At 44.3% G+C, this 12043-nt stretch overlaps 2 protein-coding genes across 2 annotated transcripts in view; both read right to left on the minus strand.

The window, feature by feature from the left end:
- Positions 1-2255, minus strand: part of LOC141294334 (thrombospondin type-1 domain-containing protein 7B-like) — a 38849-nt gene extending 36594 nt beyond the window's left edge. The window contains exon 1 of the mRNA XM_073826391.1: positions 2110-2255. Coding sequence (XP_073682492.1) covers positions 2110-2236 — 127 coding nt within the window. The 5' untranslated portion in view covers positions 2237-2255. The remainder of the gene's footprint in view (positions 1-2109) is intronic.
- Positions 2256-2957: 702 nt separating this feature from the next.
- LOC141294335 (uncharacterized) lies at positions 2958-6991 on the minus strand. The gene has a single exon (XM_073826392.1). It carries the CDS (start codon positions 6989-6991, stop codon positions 3254-3256), a length of 3738 nt encoding a protein of 1245 aa, XP_073682493.1. The 3' UTR covers positions 2958-3253.
- Between the last annotated feature and the right edge of the window lie 5052 nt (positions 6992-12043).

The raw sequence follows: 12043 nt of genomic DNA on the forward strand, positions 1-12043 counted from the left end.
CCACAGTTTACTCCACTTGAAGTGTAGTAACATCTAAAAGCAATATGAATGCTCCTGAGCTAAATTTCAGAAATTACCCAGAAAAGGGTATGAATACTAATACAACGGTATCTTTTCAGTTTTTTATTTCTAATTAATGTGCAAAGTTGTTACAAACCTGTTTTGTGCTTTGTCATTATGGTGTATGAGATGTAGATTGATGTGAAAAAAAAAGTAATTTAAAGCAGTTTAACATAATGCTGCAACAAAACGTGAAAAAAAATTAAGGGGTATGAATACTTTTGCAAGGCACTGTAGCTAATGCGTGAAGTCAAGCTAGTGAAAGACGAGCATTTGTGGTTAAAAAGTATACAAATTTGTATTTTTTTTTTTAGAAAATAACTAATAATTTCTCTAGACAAGACCCTTAGTCCTCGGCTGGGATCATGTAGAGCTCTTTGAAGCTCCAGGAAACTGCAATTTGCAACCTTCAACCTGCTGGCCACCATTCAAGTCCACTATATGGAGAAAAATGCTGTAATGTTTTCCTCAAAAAAAGTTTTTCTCTTGACTGAAGAAAGAAAGACTTGAACATCTTCAATAACATTGGGGTAAGCATAATCAATATAGTATTTTTCTACTTTTTAAAAGTTTTTACTCATGAAAAATGCATAGTAAACAGTTTAAATGGTAACACCTATACAAAATGAACATGCTAGTCATATCCTATTAAAAGCATGTTTTAATGGCTTCTGTGTTCAGATCTCATCACCATCCGAATACTTGACCCTAATAATCTACGTAACTAGATACTTTATCTTAAGAATTAATTTATTCAGAAAAAGAGCGGTCAGATCCCCTAAACCTCCCACAATTTGGTCCCTGAATCTAGCCAAGGAAACTGAGGAATACTCATTTCTCTATCAATTAAGAGAATGGTAGTTGCCTGATATGAACTTCCTACTTGAGGTCTTCACAGCCATATGTCGGATGTTTTGATACAAGTTCTTGCGAAGCAATTACTTGCGCTATCTTGAAATGTAAGCTCACAGTAGCTTGGACGCGCCGGACGGCATTAATAGGCCAAGTAATAATCTTCTGTTCTTTGCGAGCTGTCAATCTCACACTTAACAATTGTTGCCATGGCGACATGAGGAATTCTCAGTGAAACTCCAGCTGGATATAAGATTGATCAGACTTCACAGATAACACTGGCAGATGGTCTCACAGTTTTCAGAACTGCCGTACATACATGCCTGCTGATCCAAGATCTGTGACAACATGGATCAATATCCAACCTGGACCATTTTTTTATTTACCACTTCTGTTCTCTATGTAATGCAGAATAGAAATGTGCATTACATTGCTTCTTGACTGTTCTGTAACAAACACTGTCATTCACACATTCAATTATGCAATCCTAATAAGTGACTTCTGGATCAAATCACAGAAAAACGGCAAAAAAATGTGTCATAATTCCTTGGCTCGTTCTGTGGATGGATCTTACAAACACAAACTGTGTGTTTAGCATTTCTGAAAACCTTGAAATAATTGTTGCATTTTTGTCTGTGTGAAATATCACACTTTGATTTACCCTGGCACTATTAAAGAAACAATTAATACAAAACTGTACATTATGTCACCATTGATTCACTGTCATGTCATTCCCAATCTAGACTTCTTTTTTTTATACTGTAGAGCTCAGAAAGGTGAATTTTTAGGGATATCTTGACCAAATGACCAAATGACCAAAAAAAAAAAAAAAAAACAGCATAAAAGTATCGTGTGTGAGTCTTCTGAAGCCATATGATTGCTTTGGTCTGACAAAGAGACTGAAACTTAGATATTCATGAAAAGCATGAATCTGAACAAAAACATGGAAAGTATCTGAACAAATCTTTCTTTTGAGTCATATCTTTTCAAAGAATCGCTTTCAAATGGAAAACAGTGGTCACATTCTTCAAAAATTCCCTTTTGTGTTCTACAGAAGAAAGAAAGCCCTACAGGTTTGTACTGTAGCAAAATGACAGTGAATGAATGATAACAGAAACAAGTAATCATGGGATTGCATAAAAGAATTTCATTCTGTGGCCAAAGAAAAGGCTAATATTGGAAACATTGGCAACTTACCTGTTTTCCAGATGTACTGGCTTCTTTTTGGTGCCTCTGCCCCCAGTGGACGGGACATTAATGCTACATAAAGGAGAGAAGCCCACAGGGAGAAGACAAAGGTAATCTCGTCCTTCAGAAATGCCATCTTTTGTCAGCCTGTTGGTATCTATCCTGCAAAAGAAATACATACAATAGCTAGTCAGATAGTTCTAGAAAGTTATACAGCTTATGTACTGTTTCATGGAACATTAAACACCAGATACAAAACCATAATATATATTTTTATATTTTAGAAAAAAAAAAAAAATCCTGCTTTTTGAGTGGTTGTGAAGGGAAGCCAGTTTCCACTATGAAAAAAAAATAAAAATAAAAAAGGTAACTGCAACTTTTTATCTCACAAATGTGACTTTTTTTTTCTCACAATAGCGTTTTTTTTCTCAGAAATGTGATATAAACTTGCAATTCTGAGAAATAAAGTCATAATTGTGCGATACAAACTCAAAATTGCGAGAAAAACAAACAAACATTAAGAGTCATCTTGCAATTCTGACTTTATTTTTCTCAACTGTGTTTATCTTGAGTTTATTTCATGCAATTCTAAGAAAAAAGTCAGAATTGTGAGATATAAACTTGCAATTCTGAGAACATATCAGTCTTTTTCCTCTTAAAACTGGACTCTATACACAATTCTGAGAAAAAAGTTAGAATGGTGAGGAAAAAAAGAAAGAATTGCATGATATAAACTCACATTTGCGAGAAAAAAAACATCAAAATTGCGAATTATCATTTATATCGCGCAATTCTGAGAAAAAAGTCACAATTCTGAGTTTATTTTTGAGATATTGCAGGTGTATATTGTGGCCGGGCGGAGAACAGCACGACAGGACAAAAGACTTTGGTGAGCCCCGGAGGGTGAGTTTATTAAATAAAAAGGTGAGAGTGTACGGGTGAGTATGCAGTCGGCGTCGTGGGTGCTCGGTGTGGGTGCTCTTCTCCTTCAAAGGTGCTCCTCGTGAACCGTGGTCAGTGAGGGACGAGTGCAGGAAGTGCGGTCGTCCCAGGGGAAGTGGATCCAAGCAGCGGGAAGCCAATCGTCACGGCGAATCTGTGAGGTAAGCAATAGAGAGAGCATGTAAGTGCCGAGCTTCAATGGAGATCGTTCTCACTTGTCTGTCCTGAGCAGTCTGTTTATAAAGGGTGGTTTCCGGTGACGATTGGCTCGGTGCTGATGGATCCCAGGTGTCGGTCGTGTGTTGCCAGGGCGACGCTGATCACAGCTCGGGACTCCCGCCACACTCCCCCCCCCAAGCGACGTCCTGGTCCTGGAGGCTGAGACAGAAAGAGGGGAGACAGGGGGTGGGTGGGGAGTGACCCCTGACAGACCTGAAAATGCTGCCCAGGACCGAGAGAGCCCGTCGGCGTTGTTGTTGCTGGAGCCAGGGCGATGGCGCACATCGAAGTGGAAGTCCTGGAGTGAGAGGAACCACCTCGTAACCCGGGCGTTCGTGTCCTTGGCCCGGGCCATCCACTGCAGAGGGGCGTGATCTGTAAGGAGAGTAAAGTGACGACCCAACAGATAATACCTCAACTCCAGGACTGCCCACTTGATGGCGAGAGCTTCCTTCTCGACAGCTGCGTAGTTTCTCTCGGCCTTGGACAGCTTCCGGCTGATGTAGACGACCGGATGCTCCTCTCCCTCCTGGATCTGGGAGAGCACGGCCCCCAGTCCCGTGTCTGAAGCATCGGTCTGGAGCAGGAAGGGACAGTTGAAGTCCGGGGCGCGCAGAACGGGTTCGGTGGTTAGGGCCCGCTTGATGCGCTCAAAGGCCCTTTCGGCATCCTTGCTCCAGTGAACCCGTTCTGGCAGTCCCTTCCTGGTCAGGTCCGTCAGAGGGGCCGCTATAGAGGAAAACTGGGGGACGAAGCACCGATAGTATCCCGCCAACCCCAAGAAGGCACGTACCTGGGTCTTGCTGAGGGGTCTCGGAGCGTCCAAGATTGCCTTCACCTTGTTTTCCTGGGGCTTAATGAGTCCTCTTCCTACGGTGAAACCCAGGTACCGTGCCTCGTTCATCGCTAGGTGGCACTTGCGGGGGTTGGCGGTTAGGCCCGCCCGACGTAGCTCGGACAGCACCCTGCGGAGTCGCTCTAAATGGTCCTCCCATGCCTCCGAGTGGATCACCACGTCGTCCAAGTAGGCCGCTGCGTAGGTTTGGTGGGGACGGAGGATAACATCCATCAAGCGTTGAAATGTCGCTGGGGCTCCGTGCAGGCCGAAGGGAAGGGTCCGGTACTGCCAGTGCCCGGAGGGGGTTGAGAAGGCGGTCTTGGGCCTGGCTTCCGGCGAGAGGGGGACTTGCCAATACCCCTTCGTGAGGTCCAGCGTGGTGACGTACCGGGCCCTTCCCAGACGTTCCAACAGCTCGTCCACTCGGGGCATGGGGTAGCTGTCGAAGTCCGAGATCTCATTTAGGCGCCGGTAGTCATTGCAGAACCGCAGGGTGCCGTCCGGTTTTGGGACCAGGACTATCGGGCTGGACCATGGGCTCCGTGATGGTTCGATGACCCCCAGTTTCAGCATCTTTTGGATCTCCTCCTCTATAGCGTGCCGGCGGGACTCAGGGACTCTGTAGGGCCGTTGCCGGACGATGACGCCGGGAGGAGTGCGGATGTCGTGCTGGAGGACATTAGTCTGGCCGGGGGTGTCGGAGAAGACATCCTGGAACTGACCGACCAGGTGCCGCAGCTCCGCCTTCTGGGCGGCGGAGAGGTTGGGGTTGGTGTCGACAACCGCGGGCTCTTGGATGGTGAGAGCGGCCACCTGGTCCTGGTCCCCGACCCATTTCTTCAGCAGATTAATATGGTAAAGCTGGACCGGTTGTCTGCGGCCGGGCCGCCTTACCCTATAGTTGACTGGGCCGACTCGTTCTTCCACAGTGTAGGGGCCCTGCCACTGGGCCAGGAACTTGCAGGCGGTATTGGGGACCAGGACCATCACTCTATCCCCTGGCTGGAATTCCCGCGGTTGAGCCGCCCGGTTGTAAAGGCGTTGCTGGGCTTGCTGGGATTTCACCAGGTGCTCCCGGACTAACGGCATGACCCGGTCGATCTTTTCCCGCATGTCCCGGACGTGTTCCACGACGGTCCGGTAGGCTGCCGGCTGCTGCTCCCAGGCCTCTCGGGCCACGTCGAGAAGGCCTCTTGGTTGCCGCCCGAAGAGGAGCTCGAACGGGGTAAAACCGGTGGATGCCTGGGGGACCTCTCGGATGCCGAACAGTACGTAAGGGAGGAGGAGGTCCCAGTCCTTCCTGTCCTCGGCCGTTACTCTCCGCAGCATCTGCTTGAGCGTCTGATTAAACCTCTCGACGAGCCCGTCGGTCTGAGGGTGGTAGACTGAGGTTCTTATTTGTCTCACTTTCAGCAGCCGGCAGAGGTCAGCCATTAGCCGGGACATGAATGGGGTTCCCTGGTCGGTCAAGATCTCCGTTGGCAGGCCCACCCGGCTGAAGAGCAGGAACAGCTCCCGAGCGATGGTTTTGGCGGTGGCCTTCCTAAGGGGGACTGCTTCAGGGTACCGGGTGGCGTAGTCCAGAATCACCAGGATGTGCTCGTGGCCCCGGCCAGACTTCGGCAACGGCCCTATGAGGTCCATCCCGATCCGCTCAAAGGGCACCCCGATGATGGGTAACGGAATGAGTGGGCTGGGGGGAGGTTTCCGGGGCGACGTCCGTTGACAACTGGGACATGCCTGGCAGAACCTCTTCACCTCGGCTTCTAGGCCGGGCCAGTGGAACCTGTCGCGGATGCGCTGAATCGTGTTCTGGGCCCCGAGGTGGCCCGCCATGGGGTGCGCATGGGCTAACTCGATCACTGTTTCTGTTTTCCCTTTTGGCACGACCAGAAGATGTTTGACCTCCCCCCGCCGCTCGGCGACACAGTACAGCAGACCGTTCCGGACGATGAAGTGTGGGAGAGGGTGAGGAGCCGGTAGTACCTCCTGGTCCTCAAGGAGGCGTACCTGTCGCCAGCAGTGTTTCAAGCGGTCGTCCTCCTTTTGGGCCTTCCCGAAATTTCCTCCTCCGGTGACCTGCTGAAACACATCGTGGAAGAGGTTAGTATTTCTGGGGGCGGACTCACCGTCTCTCCCACTGTCCGACGTCATCAGGGTGGCGTGGCTCTCCGACCCCCGCGACTGTTGACGGCGTGGGCGCCGACGCTGGCGAGCAGGCTGTGTGGCAGTGGCGAGAGCGGCTTCCAACCCCGGCCAGTCCCGTCCAAGCAGCAGGGGCACGGGGAGATCCTTCAGGATTCCAACCTCCAGGGTCCAGGTGTCTCCGCCTTTATGAAAGGTAAGTATATTAGTGGGTACCTGTCGTGTGTCGCCATGGACACAAGTGAGGGGCATCATTGACTTGGAGTGTGGCCGGGGGGCGAGCGTAGTGGGTCTCGCGAGCGAAACGGCGCTGCCGGAGTCCAGCAGAGCCTGGTATTGGCGGCCATGGATCTTCACCGGGGTCGTGGGAGCCCCTCTGGGGGCTCTCTGGTGCAGCACACAGCCTGCCATCCAAGCCTTGATGGGTGGTGAGGCGGGTTCGGTGGGCATCGGCTCGTCGCGGGGGCTGGAGGGTCTGTGTACTGGCCGCGGGGTGCCCTCTGGCGGTCGTCGCTCCTGGTTCACCCTCCGGGGGAAAGGCGGCGCTCTCTCCCCAGCGTCCCGGTAGGTAGCGTCCGCCAGTTCCACAGCCTCAATCAGATCCGCGATGGTTTTGGGTCCCCTCATCCCGGCCGCCTGCCTCATCGAGCGGGGGAGCGCTCTCAGCATGCGGTCGACTACTACCCTTTCCACAACTTGAGAAGGGGACGGCGAATTTTCTAAGAGCCAATGTTCGGCCAACCGCATCAGACCGGCCGCTTGAGTACGCACTGGCAACCGTGCTTTAAATTCCCAATCATGAAACCGCTGCGCAGCGGCGGTCGCTGAGAGTCCCAGACGACCTAAAATTTCTCTTTTTAACTCATTATAATTATTTTGTGAGGACGCCGGTAAAGAAAAATATGCCCGTTGGGCTTCACCTGACAGCAACGGTGCCAGTGCAGTAGCCCAACTACCTCTCGCCCAACCTTCTGTGTGAGCTACGGTCTCAAACATTTTGAGATAGGCCTCAATATCATCATCTGCGGTTAACTTGGGTAATAGTCGAGCCGCAGTGACGCGTGGGTCGGGAAGAGGGACGTTCTGAGCCGCTGGAAGGCGCATTTCTGACAGATATCCTTGGATTTGGCCATGTTGTTCAGTCAGCAGCTCAAAACATTGTTGTTGGCGGACGCTAACCTCCGTCAGCTGTTTTACCAATTCCTCCATGCCGCTGGGGAGGCGCTCGCCTGAAAAAAAGAAACCGGAAGTTAGTGGTGTAGCAAGATGGCGACGTAAACAAAGGGCTGTCTTCCTCGCGGCTGTTCTCGCCCGTGATCTTGCCCGCATTCTCCACCACCTTGTGGCCGGGCGGAGAACAGCACGACAGGACAAAAGACTTTGGTGAGCCCCGGAGGGTGAGTTTATTAAATAAAAAGGTGAGAGTGTACGGGTGAGTATGCAGTCGGCGTCGTGGGTGCTCGGTGTGGGTGCTCTTCTCCTTCAAAGGTGCTCCTCGTGAACCGTGGTCAGTGAGGGACGAGTGCAGGAAGTGCGGTCGTCCCAGGGGAAGTGGATCCAAGCAGCGGGAAGCCAATCGTCACGGCGAATCTGTGAGGTAAGCAATAGAGAGAGCATGTAAGTGCCGAGCTTCAATGGAGATCGTTCTCACTTGTCTGTCCTGAGCAGTCTGTTTATAAAGGGTGGTTTCCGGTGACGATTGGCTCGGTGCTGATGGATCCCAGGTGTCGGTCGTGTGTTGCCAGGGCGACGCTGATCACAGCTCGGGACTCCCGCCACAATATCTTAATTCCGACTTAATATGCAATTGTGAGTTTATATCTCAGTTCTACTTTATAACATGCAATTGCAAGTTTATATCTCACAATTCTAAGAAAAAAAGTAAGAATTGCAAGGTGTAAACACAATTGAGGGAAAAAAGTCTGTATTGTGAGATAAAAAAAAAAATCACAATTACCTTTTTTATTTTTTATTCAGTGGCGGAAATAGGCTTCCATAGTTTTTACTGGCTAAAGTCTGTAACGTTTTGGTTTCTAGACCCTCCTTCAATCTTATTACATGATATTATATTTTATCTATATTTTAAGCATCTGATCATGTAGAAAAGTAATCTGAGTCATCCTAAAATTCAGGGTATGTTTCATGTCCATTGTTGATAAGTATATTTTTCCAACAACTGTCATCAGAAATATCACATTTTATCCATCAAGAGTAACCATGTCATAATCTTACAGAAATATTTTGTGCAACATGTTTCAGTTTACAGTACTTGAAATTGTCTTGACGTCTCTTACATTAGTTTCTGCAGTGTCCATTTTTAAATGAGTTATGTTGAGTATAAAATAAAAATGTTAATTAAATATCTAAAAAGCTTTTTTGTCATAAAAGTAGCTTTTAAAAAAAATAAAACAGAGTTTAAATTTAAATTAAATTCATATATTACATCTGAAATCTCCAAAATTATGAGGTAAAGTGCAATAATAAGATATTAAAGGCCATGTATTGTGATTAATTCAGGGCTCAAATAAACGTTATATTATTTAACTTAATAAAAAATATTAAAATCTAAACTTTTTTTATTGCAAACTGGTGTGTCTTGGCATATTATTTTAATGCATTATCTTATTTATGAACACACTGGTTTGTAGTCTAAACAGTTTTACCATTTACTGCATGTTGTTATTCTTCGTGTTATTTCCCTATAGCGGATAATGAACTGGATGGAAGCCTTCGCGTTGAAGAATAAGGTGGATAAAAAAACTCCAAAATCTCTCTTTGTCTACCACAAAATACAACAAAGTGCTTTAGCTTCAATTTCACTGATTACCTACAGTACCAAATAACTTCAAGCCACAGATCCAGATGTGTTTCATTACCTAGATGTTGGTTTAAAATCTGAGCATAGAAGTTTTAGCACAATCAATCAGAGAAAGTGAGAAATATAGGATCTGCCAGAAAAGAATACATCCCTGCAGACACTAAACACATTTACACGAGAGCTAAACCTGTGAAATCCTTACTCCGCATCTGTTTCTCTCCCTCTTTGTCTTGTTTTATTCGCCTGTCTCTAAGGCACACATAAACACCTTCCTGAGGGGGAAAAAATATCCATGCAGTCTCTTGAAGGGAATTCATTGGCGCTCGTTAGAGCTGACTGGATGAAGCGTGCGCTCTGTTCGAGGAGAACATTTAAAGAGATGAACAGGACACTCAGTGCTTTGCTACACAAAGAGCCGTGGCTGATTCCACTCAGCTAAATTACATCTGCCACATTCCCGCCATGTCAAATCCGTTACTTAGGAGAGAGAAGAAAAGGTTAGAGAGAAGAGGAGGGAAATAGAGAACAGATAAAAGGTGATAAAAAAAAAAAACAGGAGCGATAAAGACAAAATACTGGATAGTGATAGAGAGTGAGAGAGAGCAGACTCTAAAGACACTTAACTGTAAAGATCCACATAATAGGTAGATCTAAACTGGAACATCTGTTACAGGCAAACCGTAGTCAATTAACCCTCTCAGATGGATGAGAGAGATTTTTGAAGCATGAGAGAGGTTCTCATTCAAACCAATTTGAGTATGCCTAAAAAGACGTGTCTGTGTGTTTCTCTTTGTTTGTGTACTGCTCCATTACTGTCTTGATATTATGGTTTGGAACAAAACATTATTTATGGCATGCTATGGTTCGATGTTAGATGGTATGGTACTGTACAATGTGGAAAATAAAATAATATGTCTAAAATATAAAATAAAATAAAATGTCAACTCAAAAGAAAATGTAATTTTGACATTAATTTTCATTATTACACCAGACATATATTGGTTCAAAAAATCGGTTATCGGTCAACTTCAACTATAACAATCTGTATCGGTATAGGCATTGGCCCTGAAAAAAAGACATATCTGTCAACCCCTAAGGTTGCATTAAATTGATCAAAAGTGATAGTAAAGAGATTTAGAATTTTTTAATGCTTTAATCTTTCTAATAATCAATTATGTGACACGGAAGACAGGAGTGATGGCTGTTCAATATTCAGCATTGCATCACAGGAATAAATTACATTTATATTCAAACAGAAGTTATTTTTAAATATATTCTACATTTTAATTATATTCTACAATATTACTGTTCATACTTTTTAAATAAATATGTCTTGGTTTATGTATAACATGCATATAATTTCAGGTTGACTGATTATTGGCCTGGCTGATTATCGGTGCCGATATTAAGAATTTGTATGGTTATCGGTATATTCAAAACCAATTTTCAGATAAAATAATTTAAAAGCATGCTAAGAACATTTTTGTCAGAGCCCTTGTTATTCTTCGGTACTTGATTTGTAATAACTGGTATCTGCAACGGCCCTGAAAAACACATATAGGTCGACCCCAAATTCATATGCAACTAAGATTTAAAATAATTCTATTTAGCAAGGATGCATTAAATAGATAAAAAAATGACAGTAAATAGCTTTATAAGGTTACACAAGATTTCTGTTTTTAATGCTATTCTTTTAATCTAATAATCAAAGAATCCTAAAAAGTATCACATTTCACAAAATATAATCACAAATCACAAAAAATATTAAACAACAGAACCATTTTCAACAATGATAATAATAAGAAATGTTTCTTGATTAGCAATATACAGAAGGATTTTTGAAGTATCATGTGACACTAAAGATTGGAGTAACAACTGCTAAATATTCACCTTTTTCATCACAGGAATAAACTAAAATGTTAAATATATTAAAATTTATTTTAAATTGCAAAAATATGTTACAATATTACTGTTTTTAAGTTTAGATTTTGTGTTTATCGATTACTGGCCTGACCGAATATCGGTGCCGATATTAAGCATCTACATGGTTATCGGTATCAGACATTCTCAAAACCAATTTGGCAATTTGCAAACACCAGCCATATATATCGGTTTAACATATTGGTTTACTTGATTTGTAATAATCGGTATCTGAAAACACATATTGGCTATTTGCAACTAAGATTTAAATTAATTCTATTTAGCAAGGATGCATTAAATTGATCAAAAGTGATAGTAAAGGTTCCACATTCTTTTAATAATTAAAAATAATCCTGAAAAAATGTTTTCACAAAAATGTTAAACCACAACTATTTTCTACATAATAAGAAGAAATGTTTCTTGAACAGCAAATCAGCATTTTAGAATGATTTCTGAAGGATCATGCGACTGGAGTAAAACTGGAGTAAAGACAGCTAAATATTCATCTTTGCATCACAGGAATTAAAAATACATTTTAAAATGTATTAAAATCAAAAACACTTTAAATTTTAAAATTTTTTACATTAGTACTGTTTTTATATTTTTTAATTAAATAAGCCTTGGCATGGCCGATATTAAGCATTTTTATGGTCATCGGTGTCAGTCATTTTCAAAACCCATTTGCTGATAAAGTTTTTGTCAGAGCCCTTTTTATTCTTACTTTTGACATTCATTTTCATTTTTACACCATATACAGAATATCGGTTTAAAATATCAGTTATCGGTCTACTTGCCCTGGTGAAAAAAACAGCTAAAACCAGCCTAGGCTGGTTGTCTGGTTTTAGCTGGTCAACCAGCCTGGTTTTAGCAGGTCAGCAGGCTGGTTTTAGAGGGGTTTTGGACATTTTTCCAGCCTGGCCAGGCTGGTCAGGCTCGGAAATCACCAGCTGAAACCAGCCTGGCCAGGCTGGGAGACCAGCTGAAACCAGCTACTTCCAGCTTAAACCAGCTAAGACCAGCCAACCAGCACAGGATGGTTTTAGCTGTTTTTTTTTTCAGCA

Source organism: Garra rufa, chromosome 20 (assembly GCF_049309525.1).
Source record: "Garra rufa chromosome 20, GarRuf1.0, whole genome shotgun sequence".
NCBI classification, from domain to species: Eukaryota; Metazoa; Chordata; class Actinopteri; order Cypriniformes; family Cyprinidae; genus Garra; species Garra rufa.